Source organism: Brassica napus, chromosome A6 (genome assembly GCF_020379485.1).
Source record: "Brassica napus cultivar Da-Ae chromosome A6, Da-Ae, whole genome shotgun sequence".
Lineage (NCBI taxonomy): Eukaryota > Viridiplantae > Streptophyta > Magnoliopsida > Brassicales > Brassicaceae > Brassica > Brassica napus.
Window position 1 is genome coordinate 17,880,002 of NC_063439.1, and position 21,675 is coordinate 17,901,676.

The 21,675-nt window shown below is 34.0% G+C and overlaps 3 protein-coding genes across 4 annotated transcripts; 2 read left to right on the forward strand and 1 right to left on the reverse strand.

Moving 5' to 3' along the window:
* The first annotated feature begins 9,709 nt into the window (after positions 1-9,709).
* On the forward strand, positions 9,710-15,566 carry LOC106347795 (LRR receptor-like serine/threonine-protein kinase ERL1). Of its 2 annotated transcripts, none has more exons than XM_013787394.3 (27): positions 9,710-10,054; positions 10,420-10,558; positions 10,641-10,712; positions 10,799-10,870; positions 10,944-11,015; positions 11,137-11,208; positions 11,310-11,381; positions 11,464-11,535; positions 11,622-11,693; positions 11,775-11,843; positions 11,930-12,001; positions 12,083-12,154; positions 12,241-12,312; positions 12,388-12,459; positions 12,546-12,617; positions 12,707-12,778; positions 12,852-12,923; positions 13,013-13,084; positions 13,157-13,228; positions 13,297-13,368; positions 13,444-13,515; positions 13,602-13,673; positions 13,763-13,836; positions 13,909-14,040; positions 14,126-14,464; positions 14,535-14,908; positions 14,995-15,566. In XM_013787394.3, the coding sequence occupies exons 1-27, from the start codon at positions 9,979-9,981 to the stop codon at positions 15,325-15,327; spliced, it is 2,904 nt and encodes a 967-aa protein (XP_013642848.2). In that variant the 5' UTR covers positions 9,710-9,978; the 3' UTR covers positions 15,328-15,566. The 2 variants fall into 2 exon arrangements, with proteins under 2 accessions (XP_013642848.2, XP_013642850.2); XM_013787396.3 differs by having other exon boundaries at positions 9,711-10,054; positions 14,538-14,908.
* Positions 15,567-15,577: 11 nt separating this feature from the next.
* On the reverse strand, positions 15,578-18,164 carry LOC106350352. The gene is made up of 12 exons (XM_022687741.2): positions 17,757-18,164; positions 17,509-17,640; positions 17,255-17,414; positions 17,068-17,167; positions 16,900-16,988; positions 16,743-16,821; positions 16,580-16,645; positions 16,454-16,501; positions 16,310-16,356; positions 16,098-16,206; positions 15,925-15,989; positions 15,578-15,824 (listed from the first exon to the last, which is right to left on the reverse strand). The coding sequence occupies exons 1-12, from the start codon at positions 17,917-17,919 to the stop codon at positions 15,761-15,763; spliced, it is 1,122 nt and encodes a 373-aa protein (XP_022543462.2). The 5' UTR covers positions 17,920-18,164; the 3' UTR covers positions 15,578-15,760.
* A 209-nt stretch (positions 18,165-18,373) lies between these two features.
* LOC106350351 (65-kDa microtubule-associated protein 9-like) lies at positions 18,374-21,659 on the forward strand. The gene is made up of 10 exons (XM_013790249.3): positions 18,374-18,525; positions 18,761-18,829; positions 18,907-19,377; positions 19,477-19,686; positions 19,763-19,918; positions 19,995-20,309; positions 20,391-20,478; positions 20,567-20,640; positions 20,727-20,801; positions 20,883-21,659. The coding sequence occupies exons 2-10, from the start codon at positions 18,770-18,772 to the stop codon at positions 21,057-21,059; spliced, it is 1,626 nt and encodes a 541-aa protein (XP_013645703.3). The 5' UTR covers positions 18,374-18,525; positions 18,761-18,769; the 3' UTR covers positions 21,060-21,659.
* The last annotated feature ends 16 nt before the right edge of the window (positions 21,660-21,675 follow it).

Genomic DNA, 21,675 nt, shown 5'->3' on the forward strand with positions numbered 1-21,675 from the left:
TTATTTGTTGAATGGTTCTGGAAATACTTTAACGGTTATTCTTTTAGGATTACATTCATCTCTTCTGAGATATTCACATCTGGATTTGATTTTATTTTAAAGACTTTGGTGGAGGATGATAATTGATAAGGTCCTTTTTCCTCATTCTTTTTATTTGGATCTGATAAATTATATTTATCATTATTTTTCTCCTTTCTTAGGTTTAATTTCACATTAGAGCTGATGGATTTGGCCATTTCACTTTTTCCGAAACTGAGTCGTCCTCATAGTGTGTATCTGGCAGGCTAATTTGTCAAGGTCTCTACCATACGTGAAAACGGAGGATCTAGACTACATACATACTCCTCTTTTTACGGCTGTTGTCTTTATACAACCTGAACTAAGAAACAAAATTTCTTTTTATTCAAATTTATATGTAATAAATACATATGTTTTTGTTCAAATAATAATAGATATGAATACATTTTAAATTATAATCTTGAAAAGGTTTTTATTTATTTCTTTTGGTTAAAATATATTAAATTAAATTCTATAAAATTAAAAGAAAGTTTTGTTAGATATATAAGTATTCAAATTAAAAACTAAATAATATTTTAAAATTTGTAGATATTAAAAAGAAACTAATGGTATTGAGATTATAAAATTACAATTTAAAAAAAAACTGCATAAAATTTTGAATAATTTGTAGTAAAATTACATAATATATAAAAAATATTAAAAAAAAACTAAAATTATAATAATATTTTTGTTCCTTTTTTTGAACAGCATTTTTGTTTTTACTATTGTATTATTTATTGTTATATTAATGATGATTTATGAGTTAACATATTTTTAAAATATTACCAAAAATATAAATCAACATTAAATATAAATATACATGCCACAACTAAATTTAAAGCATGTCATCATAGTTAAAATAACATGTCAACATTTTCTTTTTCGAAATCAATATAGTAATGACACATAGCAAATCACTTCTCAAATAATGTTTTGGAGATTTGATCTGTAAAATGTGCTATTTAAAGGTTACCGGCTTTCTCAGTAAATCATCCCAAGACTCTCTTCATTTCATCTGGATATTGGAGAAGAAACATACCAAATACTGAAATCGATGTTGCAAAATACTAATATTATCTAGGATATTTTGTTCTAAATTTCTTTCTCGCATGGCAAAGAAAATAATGACATGATTCTTACAACTCATCTCATGACCATTGTATCTTCAGTCACTGTATTTCAATTGTCCTAATTCCACCACTTTCTGAAGAAAGATAAAAACAAATCGATATAGATATTAATTATATAATAAAAATCCAAGGATCAATGCAAAGAGAACCCAATTTTCAATGGCGTAAGTAAAAATTTATTGTTAGTAGAAAAATGAGAACTTAATTATTCCAAAGTTTAAATTAGTTGTCAATTTAACAGTTGTTTTTATATGAACCTCAATAAAAAATATATAAGAATAATCAGTACCATCATATATGTATACACTCAAATAAAAATGCGAAAAACATAAACTAAATTAAAAATTGTAAAACAACCCGGGCGTAGCCCGGGAAAAGCCCTAGTGTTAGTAAAGAAAAGGTAGGATAAGGTAAAAAGGACAATAGGATCCTGCTTTAATAGTAAAGATTATTTTGTATAATGCATACTTGTTCTACAACATTTGCTTGTACACTAAAAAAACTGTTTTCTATATTTTTAAAAGAGAAAATATTTAGTCTAGAATATAACATGGATATATGTATTGACTATATATAGAAGTTGAGTGTTATTTTAAAATAACATATGTATAGAGGTTTTTCAACCATTACTTCACTGGCACAAAACATGGGGAAATTACATGTTTACCACTTTCATGCTACCACTTTTCATTTTTACCATTACTAATGAGACATTTTCAAAAATACTTTCTTTATTAAGTGACAAAAGACTCTTAGGTCCTTGTTATTTATATATATAATAAATTATTATTCAAATAAAAAATAAAAAAAATAAACAAAAAAATAAACAAAAAAATAAAAAATAAAAACTATTCTTTTTCAAACTCGAATTTTTTTATAATTTTTTTTGAATTTTTTTTCGAATTTATTTATTTATTTTTTTCAAATTTCTTTTTGAAAAACGAAAATTATGTTTGAAACTATTTTTTAAAATTTTTTATATATTTTTTAAGTATTTATATATTTATTAGAATCATAAATTTCACATTCTAAAAGCCCTACCCCACCCCTCAGCTCTAAACCCTAAGTCTAGATTAGTTAACCTTAAGGGTATAATTATATTTTACCCTTCATTAAAAGTGAGGGTAAAAGTGGTTAGTGTAAACATGAAAAGTGGTACTATGAATGTGGTATTTGTGGCAATTTCCCACAAAACATTTATAACTGTAAATACCTTCTTTTAAAAGTAAAACTAATAAAAGTGTGTACAATAAATGTATTTTGATATATATTATATGCATCAAGTTATAAAGGTTGGAAACATTGCAAAACTGTTTGGAGCAAAGTTTTTAACTTCACGATCTTCATCTTGACGTCAGTTCAGTGTCGGCGCTGGCCACAAGCAGAAGAAGCATGGACTTCCAGCCGACACGATAATAAGTATCTTCGCGGCCACATATTTATATAAATGACTTTAGCCTAGTGGATCTAAGAGAAATTACCAGTGCTAGAGGTGTTGGATTCAATTACCCCTGACTGCATTCATTTATTTTGACCCCAAATATAAAATAGGACACCTTATACTTTCATAACGCACGACTTGATGATGTGGCATCACAGGAGAGAAACGAACATATTTATATATATATATATATTATATCATTATACAATTAAAAAAACACTGATAATAATAATTTCGTTGAAAATGTCAATTTTAATTTAAGAAAGTGTTATACACTCTTATGTTTATGTCATAATAGTGGAATCTAATACAAATAAAATCTAGTACTGTCAATATACATAATACCCATCACAATTTTTTTCATGCAGATATAGAATAATAAAGATGATTCATAAACGTGTAGAAAAAGTTAAGAAATTACAAAATAGACAATTATGCGCTTTCAAAACGCGGGTGAAAATCTAGTTATTATAAAAATTTAGATTTGAAAACATATAATTTGAAACTATTCAAAAAAATAATTTATTATTATTATTTATTTAAGTTATCTTTGAATTATTTAAAATTATTTTTTCATATTTTCTTCTTAAATTTCTAAAATGCTTTTTGTTTTTTAAATTTATTTTTAGCTTTTTTAATTTTTTTAAACACAATAACAATAATTAAGTTAATTAAACACAATTAGTTATAGTTTATATTTTGTAAAACTAATTCTAGATAATTAGAAATATATGAATAAAACATATTAGTTATAAATAAGACACAATAGATAACAAAACATATAATCTGGTTTGGCACAGTGATCATAAGGTCTAAATATGGTATGAACCCATGTTCGATGCCTCCACCTACAAGTTAAAAATTATTTTTATTATTTTTTATTAATTATTTTAAATGTAAAAACCACGTAAACAACCGTTAAATTCATATAAACATCCGTTACAATTTAACTAACAGAGACACGATTAATGTATGGATATACCTAAATATTTTTGCTCAAGTATAAAATTTGAATATATTATGTGTTGATGTATGTTTTAGATCGAAATCGCAGTTGATATACCATGGATTTTATCCATTTTTAGCCATGGTATATATGTGTTTTAAATACATCATAGTTGTTTTTGAGTCTTTCCAGTATGTTTTCAGGTTTTGGAGTGATTTGGAGGAAAATAGTGATTTTACAGCATTTTGGAGATAAGATGATAAAAACCCTGTAGTTGACCATCGACCAGGCTAGCGATCGATGATCGAGGATAATAATCGATCGACACACTCTGTATTGTCGATCGACGACGAAGCGCACAGAGGCCATATTGGTTCCAGCTGACTTTAAGACCAAGTCCCACAAGAATTACAAAATTACCCCTGATGAGTTTTAACCTAATATTTATGTGTTATGCCATTGTTTTAGGCAACACACGCTTTCTTACTTTCATACAACAAAATACTTACACGCTTTCTTAGGTTTGGAGAAAAGATCTAAGAATTTCTTCAGAGATTTGTGATTGGAACTCTAGTTTTCTATTATATTTTGTTTATGCAATTTTCATATTTCTTTGTTATTAATTGTTTAATTATATTTGAGTAGTTTTCATTGTTAGATTTAGGGTTCAGATATTCAAGAAGGATTAGCTTAAAATATAGAATTTCTAAGTGTTAGGATATCCATAAATTAGACTGTTCGTATTGCATGTTTTCTAAAGTAGCTAACTAAGAACTTGCCTATAGATTGGAATCTTCCTGCAAGTCTGGAAGGTATTAGACTTAGTGTCCCTGGTTTTCTTTCCACCTCTCTTTGGCATCCATATATATTTACGAAAGATTGAAATAATTTCTTGCGGTGTAGAGGGGTAGGAGTGTCTCATGCGACCCCATTATTCTACTATAATAGAATGATCACACATTGTTTGGAAGCGAGTGGTAGATATATTATCGATGACCCTACTATTCGCCTACGACTTTGCCGAGTAAAAAAAATTAGATTCAGAGAAGGGAGAAGAGAGAATGGAAACGAGAAAAGGTTACATGTAGTTCTAGATACTTCTTTGAGTTGATTCCATGTGTCTACTGATCGATACTCCCAAAGTAAAGCCTACACCTTTATTATTTATGTGAATGAAATGAGGTCAGTAGAAGGGTTAGTCACACATGATTAGTTAAGTTGCTGGATGAATGGAAATGATTGCTAAATTAGAATATTGCATAGAAAATACTTCTAAGTTAAGATTGATTTGATATGGTTTGCAACATTGTAGAGGTAATGATAATGAATTTTTAAATTGTGTGAGTCTCTGCTGTCAAACCACTTCCAGAAAAACTGCTTGTTGTTTTGCTTGAGGACAAGCAAAAGAGTAAGTCTCGGAGTGATATACCATGAATTTTACTCATTTTTAGCTATGGTATATACATTATAGTTGTTTTGAAGTCTTTTCAGTATGTTTTCAGGTTTTGGAGTGATTTGGAGGAAATGTGGTGATTTTGATGCATTTTGGAGATAAAATGATAAAGACCCGTAGCTGACCATCGACCAGCCTAGCGATCGATGATCGAGGATGATAATCGATCGACACACACTGTGTTGTCGATCAACGGCGAAGCGCGCAAAAGCCAAATTGGTTCTAGTCGACTTTAAGCCCAAGTCCAATAAAAATTACCATATTACCCCTGACTATTTTTAACCTAATATTTATGTGCTCTGCCACTGTTCTAGGCAACACACACTTTCTTACTTCCATACATCAAAATACTTAGAGTCTTACGTTTGGATAGAAGATCCAAGAACTCATTCAGAGATTTGTGATTGGAACTCCAATTTTCTACTATATTCTATTTATGCAGTTTTCATATTTCTTTGTTATGAATTGTTTTGCTATGTTTGAGTAGTTCTCCTTGTTAGATTTAGAGTTCAGATATTCATGAGGGATTTGCCCAAAATATAGAATTGATAATGTTAGGATATCCATCAATTAAATTGTTTTAATGTATGTGTTCTAGAGTAGCTAACTAGGACATTGCCTATAGATGTTAGGGCGCAAGCAGAAGCTTGATTCTCTGTATGAATTAGTTTAGATTATGCTAGGATTGCTAGAAACAAGTGGAAGCTGATTTAGCTAAACCTAGTGAACACGTCAAACTCGTGCATAACGCTTCCTGGAAGGTTCATCAATCGACTACTCATTAGTTGTATCGATCGACGGGCTGAAAGGTGTATCGATCGACACCCCGTTTTTGGAGTCGGTCGACACTTTCTCAAGACCAATAAGCGACAACTAAGGTCCTAGATCCATCGATAGATAATCTAAAAATATGGAAGCTGATCTAATATTCTTATTGTTTGAGTTCTAGAATATCCATTATATACTTAGTATCTATATCTTTATAATCATGATTTTCTGAATAGAAACCCTAAGTATAACGCTTTCCATATATGTCTTAAAACCCCAATCAATCAATCGAACAATCACTTGTTCACAAACCTTGTTATTTACATTTAAGACATGTTTGCCTAGCTTAACCACATAACTAATAGATTTATTGTTTGTCTTAGCTCTCCGTGAATTTGATTACTAAGTACTGCAACTCGACATCTTATTTGAGAGAGTACAAATCAATTATATAGTAATTTGAGTGATATCAGCAGTCTTTGGTTGATGTATGAATTGGCCGATTTTCGATGCTTTGTGCTATCAGTCGGGACTCGGGATCAAAGACCAAAGCATGCATTTTGGCTAATGGCTACTGAAATAATACTGATTATCCTTTCTAGGATCCATAATAAAATATTATACTGAAAACCTCAAAAAGACTTACATGAGAACTGAACAACGAGTACAATGGGCCATCAAGGTCAATGTTCGAATTATAACAAGTCCATTTGTTACAAGTATTGGGCCTAATTCGTTTGGTTAACGAGATGGAGTAACAAAGCAATTTGCATGGTTTTATTGGATGTGGGCTTTACAACATAAAATACTAACCACATTCGTTTGATATACGTAGTACTTGCTAAGAAGTAGTCACAAATTAAATGTATAACCAGAGTTCCATTGGATCTAACGGAAACCATCTCAGAAACTTTACCAGGAAACCACGCAAAGACCCCTATTTTCACTTGCCGCATGGATGGCTCATGGAATGACACCACAAGTGGAGCGGGTTCGGTTCTACGTTTACAAGATGGATCAATTGATCTACTTGGATTACGTGGTGGTTACAAGGAAATTTGTCACTACATGTTGAACTCAAGAGTTTAACGTGAACTTAAAAATGTTTATCTCGCCATCGACGTTATTCTAATCATTTTGTCACTAATTTTCAAGAATTAGTAAAAATGATATAGATGTCTGAAGATTGGCCAGCCTTCGCATCTGAGCTTAGCGAGCTCAAATCTCTGTGGGAGACCTACCATAATGTCAAAATGGTATACGGTGCCAGATCCAATAATACTCAAGCAAATATACTTGAAAGACAAGCTTAAACAAATAAACTTGTTTTCTCATATGTCAGTACGTCTGTTTTCTATTGGATGGATACTACCTATCTTGTTTTTTGCGAATTCGTACTAAATTTTATTTTTGTTTTTCTTTTTCGAGATTAAGAAAACACTAGAGTTCCATTGAATCAAAATTCTATTAAAAATGCAAATTTGAAAACATACAAGACATTTTGATCAAAAAAAAAAAGAAAACATACAAGACAAAACAACAAACCAACCGGAAAAAAAATTATAAAAAAAACTAAACCTAAATTCATAACGATATTAATACGGCTCAATTATTTTTACAAAAGTAGTAAACTAAACAGAAACCTAGATTGGGAAACCTCTAGCAAATAATGCTTTTAGAACTAGTTTCAACGGCTGGGATAAGATGGTGCATTGCCCACCGTTAGTTCCCCTAGGGATGATGCAAGCCAGTCCCAAATCAGTTACTACTTACTGATACAACCATCGTCTCAGCTTTTGTCTCAGCTTTTAACTAATGAAGCATACATGTCTTGGCGTGTCAACCTTGCCACTTATCCACTAACTCTTCTCCCTCAGGATATCTTTTTTTTTAACGACCTCAGGATAAATCTCTAACACTATAAACAATATTTTTTATATATCTATTTTAACACTAAGAATCATTTTGTCATTCATATATGGGATCCAAACAAACCAATACACACCAGTGAAACAAAAGAATTAACCTCAATCGCAGACCAAAACAGAAGATAGCGAGGTAGAAGTGAGACTCCTTAACAAGATAAAAAAGAGAACCACAAGGGAAACCACGCGCTACATATGATTAAGCAAAAAAATTTAGATATCACACTCTTTACAATCAAATGGACATGAGCATTTGTCTTTCAATTAACCTGTTCCAATTTTCATTGCCCCTTTAGGATGGCCAAATGGGAGGTCTTAAAACAGCTCATAACAACATTTAATATAAGCATCATTAATTCTCTTGCGTATTTATTTTGTTTAAATGAAAATGTATTTTGGGGTAATTCTATCCTCTGATTTACCAGTTTAAAATAAATTAAAAGTGTACTTTTCATGAAGTGGAACGTGAACCAAATTTACCTCATTTGTTTTTAACGTTTTTGTTGTTGTTGTTGTCAATTACCTCTTTTATAAAAGTAAAACATAAATGTTTATTGTTTTATAACTTCAATAATATATGCCCACGTTATAGAGGTATGTCACATTAGTATAGGAAGTGGAAGCCTGCGAGCTTTTATGAAAATATAAACTCGTTTTCTCTTACATCTTGTATCATAAATTACTATTTGCACAACCGATAAATTAATAGATGAAATAAATACAAGTTAGAAAAATTCTATTTACACTAAAAGCAGTGTGGTCTTCTCGCATAGGCCATAGCTGTGAACCCATGCACCTTTAGAGCCTACAGACGCTTGTAGCTGAACCTATTTAAGCACCTTTTGTTTTCATTTATTATTTATTGGCGTCGTCGATACAAATTTTTCTCCAACATTAAATACAAAGATGATTATTTAGTTCTTACTTTACGGTGAACACAATAACAAATAAATACATGCAACTAATCCTCACAAGTCACAACTAACAACATCACAATCATTGTGTAAATAAGAACTTAACTGAAAATTAAATTAACAGCTTAATGGAACTGTATAGTCTTCCTAAATATTCAAAATATACAAAAAGATTCAAACGTTTGACCGATAGGGAGGTTAAGACTGTGTAGTACGACTGTACACGTAAAAGGACTGTAGCCTAAAGATCCAAACCAGTGCAGAAAAATCCTTATACCAAACTATTTTCTCAAAAACATTTCAATTAGATACAACACTAATCATAGATTATTTTACTTTTGGACTTATGGGATAAGGTTTATTTTATTTCGTATTTATCACAAGGTACAACTTCACCTATTTTTTCGCTTCATCATGCAACTTTAATTGTGAAAACAATCCATAAAAAACCAACATGTGGCATGGTCTCTATACAAGAGTGAAAAAATCACATCAATATAACAACATGAGGTATGTTTTCTAATCACTTAAAAAAACGAACGGTCGATAAAAAGGATAACCACAGAACCCTAAACCGGTCCAACCGGTGTTTCCCAATCACTATCAAAGCATTAACTAACTTTCACAAGAAAAGGCATTGTCTAGTTTCTCCACATCCCGACCCACGCTATTAACCGTGTACACGAATTATCCACCGTACGATCAGACACGCATTGTAAAATCGCACTCGTCCCCAGCATTGGAAAACGGCGTCTACAACAGACGGCGGGTCATGTCCCCGTCAAAATCAAACCTTTCAATATTCCTAACGCCGTTACTCCTCCGTTAACTAATGAATGTGATCATGTACTAATAATCCGAAGTAGAGTGGCTAACGGTGACATTAGTATCATGGTTAATGTTTGATCAAATGCTGCTAAGTGATATATACTCTCTCTCTCTCACTCTGACAGATTTGTCGTGGTCTTCGTAGTTTCTCTCTCTCTCTCTCTCTCATGGACTCAGCCCTCCTAGTTATATAGACTGTACATTACCTCACTCTCCATCTTTCTTCAACTCTCTCTCTCTCTCTCTCTCTCTCTCTCTCTCTCTCTCTTTATTAACATCTCTGGCTCTGCATTTCTTGCTGTTCACGCTAATCTCCTGTGCGTTTTTACTTCTCTCTCCCCAGCAATGGCAGTGGGAGCCTGAACTTTCGTTTCTTTTTCTTGTTTCCTGTCTGCTTTGCTGTTTACTCTTTGGTTTCTAACTAGAAACAGCTTCAACGAGTGGTTTTGGCTTATTACCATAAAAGGAAAGAAAAAGGAGTCTCAGAGAAGGAAGGAACAAGACGAAGGGAAAAAAATGAAGGAGATGATGCAGCTAATGTTGGTTTTCATGCTTCTTCTGCTTGGTGTTGCTTCTCCTATGAACGACGAAGGTTTCTTTCTCTTACTCTTTGTTGTTGTCTCTTCTTCCTATTACATTTGTCTTTAACTGGTTCTGTTTCAAGATTCAAATCTTTGGTTTCAAAACTCTCTTTTTAGACACTGAGAAGAAGTTCTCATCAAACAAACAGTTTGGTTTCCCCGAGAAAGAAGAGTTCAAGTTGAAAACTTTTTTATACCCTATTCTTAGCTTTGGCCTCTTCTTCTTCTTCAAAAAGATGCAATCTTTTCTAACTATTTCCCAAGAAAACCACTGATATATCATGCCTCTTCCAGGACCATTTAAAGACTGTCTCTTTGATATTTTCATTCTAATTCTAATTTAACTAAAGAAGAATGTTTTCGAATTAATCCACAGGGAAAGCTTTGATGGCGATAAAAGGCTCATTCAGCAACGTAGTGAACATGCTTTTGGACTGGGACGATGTTCACAACAGTGACTTCTGTTCCTGGAGAGGTGTCTTCTGCGACAACGTCAGCTTCTCCGTTGTCTCTCTGTAAGAATCTTTTTTGTTTTGTACTAATGAATGGTCTCTCCTCTTTTGAAGGTCATAATAGTTTCTTGTTCTTGTTTTCAAGGAATCTATCGAATCTGAACCTTGGAGGGGAAATATCTCCAGCTGTTGGAGATCTACGGAACTTGCAATCAATGTAATCTGTGTACTTCTCTCTTTGAATGTTTCACTAGTGGTGGTAGATTGTGGTTATTAAAAGGCTTTTTTTTATCTTACTTGCAGAGACTTGCAAGGGAATAAATTGGCTGGTCAAATTCCTGATGAGATTGGAAACTGTGCTTCTCTTGTCTATCTGTAAGTCCTTTCTCATGGTAAAACATACTTATCTTTTAAGCTTTCAAGTCTTATATATGAGATTCCTATACAGGGATTTTTCTGATAATCTTTTGTATGGAGACATACCCTTCTCAATCTCCAAACTCAAGCAGCTGGACACTCTGTATGTGTTATACTATTTTACCTTTTTCTTCTTTTCCCCTGATTTTAAAGTTCCATCTTTTGTCTTCTTGTGCTTCTTCCTTGTGGATTTTTCTGAACCTTTCAACTTGAGGATGTATTAGGAACTTAAAGAACAATCAGCTCACAGGCCCACTACCTGCAACCTTAACACAGATTCCAAATCTTAAGATACTGTGAGTTAATTTTTAACCTACTTTTATTTACTTATATGCATCAAATTTGGAAACTGATCTTCACACATGTAATTTTGTTTTTCTAATCAATGATGTTGCAGTGATCTTGCTGGGAACCATATAACGGGTGAGATACCAAGGTTGCTTTACTGGAATGAAGTTCTACAGTACTTGTAAGTTCAATAGTCATGTCTTCATAAAGTGGATATTTATTTATCCTTCTAATACATGATCTCTCTCTCTCTCTCTCTGCAGCGGCTTACGTGGGAATATGTTGACTGGAACATTGTCTTCTGATATGTGTCAGTTCACCGGTTTGTGGTACTTGTAAGTGGATCCTATACGCTTGCATTCTCCAGAGTTTTTTTTTTTTTTAAGTCTGAGTTTTAACTTGTGTTATTTTGTTGATCAAGTGATGTGAGAGGCAATAATCTAACTGGAACTATCCCGGGGAGCATTGGAAACTGCACAAGCTTTGAGATCCTGTATGTGTCTGCTTCTTATATAAACATTTGAGTTCCAGCATAGAACTGTACTGTGGACTTATGTCTTTTTCGATTTTACAGGGACATATCTTATAATCAGATAACTGGAGAGATTCCATACAACATCGGTTTTCTTCAAGTCGCTACTCTGTGAGTATTGAGAAACACTTCAACCTTAGTTTGATCTTATGAATAAAAATGCGGTTACTGAACTTTGTTTTATATTTTTCTTGAAGGTCACTACAAGGAAACAGATTGACGGGTAAAATTCCAGAAGTCATTGGTCTAATGCAGGCTCTTGCTGTTTTGTAAGTTCTGTTCATAAAGATAAAGTAAAACCAAAATGTTATATATCGAACTTGGCTCATTTGACATATTCTCATTCCCAGGGATCTGAGTGACAATGAGCTAGTGGGTCCTATCCCACCGATACTTGGCAATCTCTCATTCACCGGGAAGCTGTGAGTCTTCTTCTTTGTATAAACCACAATAATGCTTCATATGTTCAGCTTGTGGCATGTCTAAATGCATGTTTTTGTTGGAATAGGTATCTTCATGGCAACAAACTCACTGGTTCCATCCCACCTGAGCTAGGCAACATGTCACGCCTCAGCTACCTGTATGCTTGTTTCAAACTTTAAATCTGTTTACTTAGCTTTTGCATATTCATATACTCATTTTGTTGATTTGGCAGGCAACTAAATGATAATCAACTAGTGGGAAGTATCCCACCTGAGCTTGGGAAGCTTGAGCAATTGTTTGAACTGTGAGTTTTCCCTTTTTTTTTCTCTTTTGGTTTCTGTAAGAGTCCTTCATTTTAATTTATGGCAACATTGTTTAAAACATGAAAAGGAATCTTGCCAACAACCGTTTGGTAGGGCCAATACCATCAAACATCAGCTCATGCGCAGCCTTGAATCAATTGTAAGCTCTGATGTGAATGAATCTTCGTGAAATTATTGTCTACTCTTCTTATATTCACAAACTTAACTTCGGTTTTCACTTGCTATCAGCAATGTTCATGGGAACCTCTTGAATGGATCCATACCGTTGGCGTTCCGCAATCTGGGGAGCTTGACTTATCTGTGAGCTTCCTGTTCTAAAATGCGCTACACTACATTGCATCTCTGTAAACATTTTAGTGACCTTTTAATGCAGAAATCTTTCATCGAACAATTTCAAGGGGAAAATACCAGCTGAGCTTGGACATATAATCAATCTTGACAAACTGTATGTCTTCTCCATTTTGTTACATCATTTGGTTGGTTTTGTACTTGCACCAGCTAAACATAAGTTTTTCTTATTTATTTTATTTCCAGGGATCTGTCTGGCAATAGTTTCTCAGGGTCTATTCCATTAACCCTTGGTGGTCTAGAACACCTTCTCATATTGTAAGTCCTCATTCAACCCGGAGGTTGCAAACTTGTTTTTTATTAACTTGCGTACTCTGCTTGATTGAACAGAAATCTCAGCCGGAATCATCTTAATGGACAACTGCCTGCAGAGTTTGGGAACCTTAGAAGCATTCAGATGATGTAAGACTCAAAGTTGCTTTAAACTTATAACCATCTGTTTCTACCTGACTTCTCTGTTACTCCTGCAGTGATGTATCATTCAATCTGCTCTCCGGAGTTATTCCCACTGAACTTGGCCAGTTGCAGAATTTAAACTCTTTGTAAGCTAACCATATGATCTTATCTTTCCCATTCTATACAGAAAATCAATGTAGTTCTTATAAAAATTTATGTAGAATATTGAATAACAACAAGCTCCATGGTAAAATCCCTGATCAGCTTACAAACTGCTTCACTCTTATCAATCTGTAAGTTCTCTTGTAAGAAATCTTTTCACTTACTGATATTTCTATGAAGATTTAACAATCCAACATTTCTTCTAAAAACGTTGTAGGAATGTTTCCTTCAACAATCTCACCGGGATAATCCCACAAATGAAAAACTTCTCACGTTTTGCTCCAGCCAGGTAATGAAGCTACTCTCACTAGTCTGTCATTGTGATCAATAAAGCATATCATTTTTGATGTAAAACTGCTTCTCTGTCTTTTTGTATAGCTTCCTTGGGAATCCATATCTTTGTGGAAATTGGGTTGGATCTATTTGCGGTCCTTCTTTGCCTAAGTCCAGAGGTATCTTCTAGATTTATTCTCTAAGCATTGTCTTCAGTATCTGAACTTACTTTCTTTTCTTCTTCTTTGTAGTATTCTCCAAAGCTGTTGTGATCTGCATTGTTCTCGGTATCATCACTCTCCTATGTATGATACTCATCGTGGTTGTCAAATCTAAGCAACAGAAGGAAATCTTAAAAGGCTCCTCCTCCAAACAAGCCGAAGGTAATGAATGACGCCTTCATTGTAATTCTTAACTCATCTTCTAATCATTAGATGTTGAATACCTCTCTGCTCTTGATCCTCTCAGTCTCAACCAAGCTAGTGGTTCTCCACATGGACATGGCGATTCACACATTCGATGATATCATGAGAGTAACAGAGAATTTCAACAAGAAGTTCATAATTGGATACGGTGCTTCAAGCACGGTCTACAAATGCACTTTGAAAACTTCCCGACCTATTGCCATCAAGCGACTCTACAATCAGTATCAGGACAACTTGCGTGAGTTTGAGACAGAACTCGAGACCATAGGACGCATCAGACACAGAAACATAGTCAGCTTGCACGGATACGCCTTGTCTTCTGTCGGAAACCTTCTTTTCTATGATTACATGGAAAACGGCTCTCTTTGGGACCTTCTCCATGGTAAGTTCCAAAGAATGATTTTACTCATGGAGTGTAATACAAAGCTTTTAACTTGTTTTCTTTTTCTAAGTAGGGACATCTAAGAAAGTGAAGCTTGATTGGGAGACAAGGTTGAAGATAGCTGTTGGAGCTGCGCAAGGACTTGCCTATCTTCACCATGATTGCACTCCTCGGATCATCCACCGTGACATCAAATCATCGAATATACTTCTTGATGAGAACTTTGTGGCGCATTTATCAGACTTTGGGATTGCTAAGAGCATACCAACTAGCAAAACGCATGCTTCCACTTATGTTTTGGGGACTATTGGTTATATAGACCCAGAGTATGCTCGCACTTCACGTCTCAATGAGAAATCTGATATCTACAGCTTTGGGATTGTTCTTCTTGAGCTTCTTACCGGGAAGAAAGCAGTGGATAACGAATCTAACTTGCACCAACTGGTACATGAATCACTTCAAAATTATAGATATAGTTTTGTATGGTCTTGAACTATTGAGTCAAATTTGTGTTTTGTTTTGTGTTGCAGATCTTGGCAAAGGCTGATGATAATACTGTGATGGAAGCTGTTGATCCAGAGGTTACTGTGACTTGTATGGACTTGGGACATATCAGGAAGACATTCAAGCTAGCTCTTTTGTGCACAAAGCGTAACCCTTTAGAGAGACCCACTATGCTTGAAGTCTCTAGGGTTCTGCTCTCTCTTCTTCCATCTATGCAAGTGGCCAAGAAGCTCCCTTCTCCTGATCCATCAAAAAAGCCTACAAACTATGGAGTTAGGGAACAGCAGCAAGAGAGGAGTGAAGAAGGATCGCAATGGTTTGAACAGTTCCATGAAGTTATCTCCAAAAGCAGCGTATAAGATGTCAACTTTGAAAGAAGCTTCTTCTAGGGTTTTTGCCTTGCTTTCTTGATTCCCAAGGAAGTTGGTGTTGCTGATTAGAAGAAAAGGATGGTTTTTTAGTTAATTTAGACTAGTACAAGGGGTATTTTGGGTAAGGAAAAAGAAGGTATGTTTGGTGTGGGAAGCATTAAAGACAAGAACAAAGATTATATGAGAAAAGGATATGTGAAGTTAATGTTTGTTTTCTCCCAAGAATATTGCTCACGAGTACTGTAAAGTCTTTAGTCTTCTGATTTAATAGCTTACATATGTATGACCCCACAACAAAGAATCAATGAAATCACTTTCTCTATGCATATATCTAAACAAGTATACACGTTTCTATATATATATATGTAGACATAGGAAGGCGTTTGTATTAAACATTATCATAACATCTTCAATGTGAAGATTAAGCAATGATTAGGCTCCCTGAAACTTCCTGTGAATCGAATTTCCGGCATAAATTCAGGCTCCTGTTCAAATTAAAAAAAGAAAAAAAAAAAAATCAGTGGTGACTATGTCATGGCCCGTTGTTTTTTGAACTATTGAGGTAGATTAGATTGTTTTAGTTACCTGTAAGAGCTCTTAGTTCCATATTTGATGCTAGTTGGTTCAGGGAGTTCTTCTTTACTTGATCTCTGTCAAGAAAAGGAAGTTTCTAGAGTTCTTTAATACTATTACTGTATACAATGGGACTTTTCATGAGTTCTTTTTTTTTTTTTTTGGGAAGAAAGCTGATTATTTACCTTTGAGTCTAGAGTGCAGATATTAGATCCATACACTTGGCAATTTATCTTTCTGCTGTGGTTTCCTTTGACTAACCTACTACCCTTTGAGGAATCAGTGGCTTTTAGCCTGCAGAGAATGCACGTGGGAACGTTTTTAGCAGGTAAACTAGACTATGGCTATGCAAGAAAGGTAGTAGCATTATAGAGTCTTAAAGCTATGAACTACTAACGTTCTGGAGTTAGTAGCAACGTTCTCTTGTACGGCATCAATTTTCGCCTGCAATATGAGACATCGTTTAGTAATGTGTGAACATAGAGGCGAAGAAGTTAGAAAACATTTGAAAATGGCTTCATATGTTGGATTTGAGATTTACGTTTGAAGAGCGTTCCTTTGCTCTCAGTAATGTTCTTAAGCCAAATACCTAAACATAATTTATTTTTAGTTAATGTGAGGCGGATAAAAACTTACGACTAATAATAATATGACAGATTAGTCATACCTGAAGATCTTGAGACCGTGGAGTATTACTTTTTGGCAAAGGTGTTGAACAAGGTTCAACATTTATCTGCAAAGGAACCCAACACATTAGTTTTGTTTCTTAACTACAGCTTCTGAGAATGTAGTAACAAGATTGAAAAACAAAGAGAGTGAACAGGTAATACATTATTGTTTGTAGCATTTCTTTTGGATGAACTAATCCTTGATTTCGCATTCTGCTCGGTTTCTGAGTTAACCTTAGACCTGAAACTCTCACAGAAAACATGTTTATAACGAAGCCAAAACACTGTCTTATTGACAAGCAGCAGAGATTATGATTACCTGTGTCTTTCAGATCTTTCTGCAGTTCTGAGATTCGGTTCCTTTGGAACAGTGAGTTTCGATCTTTTGTTGGAGTTAACTCGAGACACCTGACCACAGTAACAATTAGCTTAAAGATTTCTAGTATTAACAAATTCAAAAGTCCATAAATATGTATATAACACAGACCTTAGCTTCCAGTTTTGGCCTTTTGGTGTCTTGGTTTTGCAACTTAGAGTCTAAGATCGGAGATAAGTTACCACCAAACTTTGCTAATGATCTCTGACATCTGAAGCACCAAATAAAAACATTTGTTGAAGCCAAAAGAAATAAAAAGCAAATTCACATTAGTAATTTACTCATTCATTAGTAGTACCTAGTCAGAAGTTGAACAGAGTAAACGTCTAATGGTTTGTTCTGCCTTGCAAGTAAAGAAGCCGTAGGTCTTGTTAAAGTTGAGCTACAGCATGATTTCGTTTTTGATTTGGGTTTGGTCTTTGAGACATCTTTAACTGTTTGGTTATAATAAATGAACCCTGAACACCAAAAATACACACTTTAAGTTAAAGCCTCTCAATAATGAATTGACGCAAAACCAAGTGTAGAAAGAGGAATCATCATCATTAGTACCGTTGTATTGATCTTTTCGATTCAGACCGGATTCTATAACCGGTTTTGAAATCTCAACAGGCTTAGTTTCGGAGATGATGTTTGTGATTTGCTTAAGCGGCTCGAGTTTCCAATTGCACTTTGGGCTAAAAGCTGAATAAAATAACCAGACAAGAAAAAGAAAAAGAAAAACATTGTAAGAGAGAGAGAGAGAGAGAGAAAAAGGACAAAGCTTTGTAATAAAAAAACAATCTTTGCGTGTGTCTTACGCGAAGGAGGATAGTTTCCAGCGGATTCGAACCAGAACTCGATCTCCTCTGTCTCGGAATCGAGCTCAGGTCTGGAGAAATCGTAGAAACGAGGTGCGTCGAATTCGAAATCGATGTCGAATTCCTCAAACGAAAAAACTTCTCCAGATAAACTCGGAATCATGATTAAGGCTGGAAACGGGGTGGGAGAGATTCACATTCAACCAAATTACAAAAGGATCGGAGATGTTTCTTCTCCCTCTCTCCCTCCTCCTCCTCCTCCTCCTCCTCCTCCAATCAATTTCCCGCAGAACCTCTGGAAAAAAAAAGTTTCTCCAGAAAATTAGGAGAGAGAGATGGAGAAGAAGAGAGAGAGAGAGAGAGAGGAAGGAGAAGATAACGGCCCTAAATTCAGTTTGGCGCGGATGTGAAACGACGGTGATCAATTGCTCTTATGTACAGCTCATAAATTCAAATTTCTGAATTTTCTATTTGGTTCTTTATTTTTGAAATTTCATAAAGTAGACCCCTTAGTATAATAAATGGTTTCCACAAACCCTCAATCAATGTTTTTTCGATACAATAATTTTTGTTTTCCTTGGATTCTAAGTCAAGGGAGAAAATTGCAATTTCAAAAGATAAGGGGAAGAAACCAAATATATGAAAGTTGCGTTCGTTATAACGACTTACCTGTAAGTCTTTTGACTAAAACATTGAATCCCCTTTTGTTTCTATCCGAAACTTTTTTCTAGGAAAATAACAACGGCTGTGTCATCATCATTCAATCCAGGTAAAGGTCTCTTCCTCCATTTTCCTGTAACATTTCAAGAAAAAAAAAGTCTGAAATTAAAAAGTGAATATTGCCTTTTTTTTTTTTGCAAATTCATTTGGAGTTAAATGAACGTTCCAAAACTTGTTATCATTTTAAGAAAAAAGACCATCTCCATACAGGATTGAATAAGATAGCGAATGAGGAATAACTCTGAATTTAATTTTGTTATGATTGTAACGGTATTTGTTGGCAGAGTTTGGAGATGATAATGTCCAAAACTCAATTCGAATCAATCTGCTCAACTCTTCTTCAAGAACTTGAGGTTTGTTCATTTGCGATTGCTTCAGCCTCAAGAAAAGTTTTTCTTTTGTACAAATGTGATTCTGTTTCTTGATACAGATTATATGGGACGAGGTAGGAGAAACTGAAACCGAAAGAGAGAAGATTTTGATTGAGATTGAAGACGAATGCAGAGTAGTTTATTGTCGAAAAATCGAAAAGGTAAAAGAAGAGAGGAATCGGCTAAGACAAGACATTGTTGATTCAAAGTCGAGAGTTATTGCTATATGTTCTGTAATGGAAGAGCCATCCAGTCTTGGAAGACAACACCAATCTGATCAAAGTGGAAGAAGAAGTTTGAAAGAAGAGTTAGTAAAGATTCTTCAGAAACTTGAAGATATGGAAAAGAGAAAATCAGAGAGGAAGGATCAGTTTATTCAAGTAATTGAAGATATAAAATGCATACGAGACGAGATAAATGAAGAATCTGTTGATACTTGTTCATCTGATTTTTCTATTGATGAGTCTGATTTATCTCTTAGAAAGCTTGAAGAGTTACACAGTGAGCTTTACACACTTCAAGAAGAGAAGGTTTCCTGAACTTAACATATTACTTAAAGTTTTAACTTTGATTTGATTTCTTTTTTCAGATTATTAATATTAATTTTGAGGTATATTTTTTTGGCTCAGAGAAACCGCATGAAACATATTCAAGATCATCTAAGAACTCTGGAATCACTTTGTTCGGTTCTTGGTTTGAAATATGGAGAAACTGTTACCAAGATTCACCCAAGTTTAGTAGAATCTGAAGGGTCAAGAAGTATAAGTAACACAACACTTGACAAGTTAGCTTCGTCAGTAAATCAATGGCATGAGACAAAGATACAGAGAATGCAAGAAGTAAGTTAAATGTTTCCAAACTTCTTCAGTATCTTAAGACTATGCTCTTTGTTCTTAGCCATTTTATTTATTGCAGCTACAAGATCTTGTGACGACAATGCTTGAGTTTTGGAATTTAATGGACACACCAGCAGAAGAACAACAGAAGTTCATTAACGTTTCCTGTAATATAGCTGCTACTGTTTCTGAAATAACCAAACCTAATAGCCTTTCCACAGACTTGCTTGAAGAGGTACATTCACATCAGCTTTAACTAATTTCTAATATTTCTAAGATTTTTTCTCTGATATGGTTTAATGCTTAAAAAGGTTAAAGACGAGCTAAGTCGGTTAGAGGAATTGAAATGGAGCAAAATGAAAGAACTTGTTTTAAAGAAGAGGTCAGAACTTGAAGAGATATGCAGAAGAACACACATTGTTCTTGAAGAACAAGATATCTCAGTGGAGAATGTAATTAAAGCCATTGAATCAGGAGATGTGAACCCTGAGAATATACTAGAACAGATTGAGTATCAAGCTGGGAAAGTGAAAGAGGAGGCTTTAAGCAGAAAAGAGATTCTTGAAAAGGCTGAGAAATGGTTGAATGCTTGTGAGGAAGAGAATTGGCTTGAAGAGTATAATCAGGTTTTGTGTATCTTTTTGTGGGTCTAAATGATCTGATCTCTTACATTTTGTGGTTATTTATGGATTTTTTGATTTGTATAGGATGAAAACCGATACAACGCTGGAAAAGGATCTCATTTAATCCTCAAACGTGCAGAGAAAGCTAGAGCACTTGTTAATAAACTTCCAGGTTTCATATATATGATCCCAAAATGATTTTTCAGATTGTTATCTCTGTGAATTTTTTAACCAACTGAAAATGTCTTAATTCTTCTTAGCTATGGTTGAAGCATTAGTTTCCAAGATAACAATATGGGAATCAGAGAAAGAAGCTGAGTTTCTATTTGATGGTGTATGATTTATATTCTTCCCTTACAAAAAATCATCTCTTAGTTCTTATCTCTTTGCTTAATGATTTTTATCCATTTCTTCATTCAGAATCGTCTACTTTGGATGCTTGAAGAATATACAGAACTTAGAGAAGAGAAAGAACAAGAACGTCGCAGGAAAAGGGTATTAAGCTAAACTCTTTTGCATCAATATTCTTCTAAGAATGACCTAAAAAAATGCTTGTTGGATTGTGGTTGTTTTCAGGATCTGAAGAAACTTCAAGGTCAAGTGACATCAGAGCAAGATAAAGGAACTCCTACGAGACCTCAAAGCGCAAAAAAGGGTCTTAAAGTATCAACTAACAAGAGATTTGCATCATCCCCTCATACTGATTCGCCTCGCTCAGCAAAATCGTTTACATCTCAATCTCGCTATGGCTAAAAAGATGAAGCAAAGACTTCAAAACAATTCTTTTAGTTTGTAATTGATTCAACTGGTAATTGATTCTTTCTTACATAAAAAAAAAAAGAATCTGTAGGAATATTTGTTCTTTTTTCAATGGCGTTACCTCAACTTTGTTCTTAACAACACCATTATTATACAGAGCATGTAAACAAAAGAGATTAGGAAGAGACACATCGTCTAGAAACTAAGTCATATCTCTTTTGTTAAAATCAAACTTTTCTATGCTTAAAACATGCTAATTAGTAAGCGGCTCTGACAAAGAAAGGAATCTGATTGATTATTGGATCATTTGTATTCTGTCAAACTCAGATCCAATAAGGTACACTGTTTGTGTTGCGGAAAGAAAATTTGACTTTGACCGACCAAATGTACTTGTTGAAGAAATAAATGTCAGTTATCTTTTTAAGCTTTGTACTCACTCATATGAAAATCTGTAAACTTCATATATAAACTTTGACGCTTACTCAAATTTTACTACAGTTGCATGATTGTATTTGTGTCTAAAGATTTAGCTTATGTTGCAAATTAATTGGTCTTAGTAGATTTTAAAAACTATTTTCTTTGGTCAACGTTACTACAAAGTGATTAACTG

What these genes read in the sequence shown, in the direction of transcription:
- LOC106350351 (XM_013790249.3), top strand. Translation starts at nt 18,770, where the DNA reads ATGATAATGTCCAAAACTCAATTCGAATCAATCTGCTCAACTCTTCTT. An exon ending in ACACACTTCAAGAAGAGAAG is followed by an intron (nt 19,378 to 19,476) that starts GTTTCCTGAACT and finishes TTTTTGGCTCAG; the next exon opens with AGAAACCGCATGAAACATAT. An exon ending in AAGAACGTCGCAGGAAAAGG is followed by an intron (nt 20,802 to 20,882) that starts GTATTAAGCTAA and finishes GGTTGTTTTCAG; the next exon opens with GATCTGAAGAAACTTCAAGG.
- LOC106347795 (XM_013787394.3), top strand. Translation starts at nt 9,979, where the DNA reads ATGAAGGAGATGATGCAGCTAATGTTGGTTTTCATGCTTCTTCTGCTT. An exon ending in TGCACAAGCTTTGAGATCCT is followed by an intron (nt 11,694 to 11,774) that starts GTATGTGTCTGC and finishes TCGATTTTACAG; the next exon opens with GGACATATCTTATAATCAGA. An exon ending in TCACGTTTTGCTCCAGCCAG is followed by an intron (nt 13,674 to 13,762) that starts GTAATGAAGCTA and finishes CTTTTTGTATAG; the next exon opens with CTTCCTTGGGAATCCATATC.
- LOC106350352 (XM_022687741.2), bottom strand. Translation starts at nt 17,919, where the DNA reads ATGATTCCGAGTTTATCTGGAGAAGTTTTTTCGTTTGAGGAATTCGAC. An exon ending in GGCCAAAACTGGAAGCTAAG is followed by an intron (nt 16,989 to 17,067) that starts GTCTGTGTTATA and finishes TACTGTGGTCAG; the next exon opens with GTGTCTCGAGTTAACTCCAA. An exon ending in GGAACTAAGAGCTCTTACAG is followed by an intron (nt 15,825 to 15,924) that starts GTAACTAAAACA and finishes TAATTTGAACAG; the next exon opens with GAGCCTGAATTTATGCCGGA.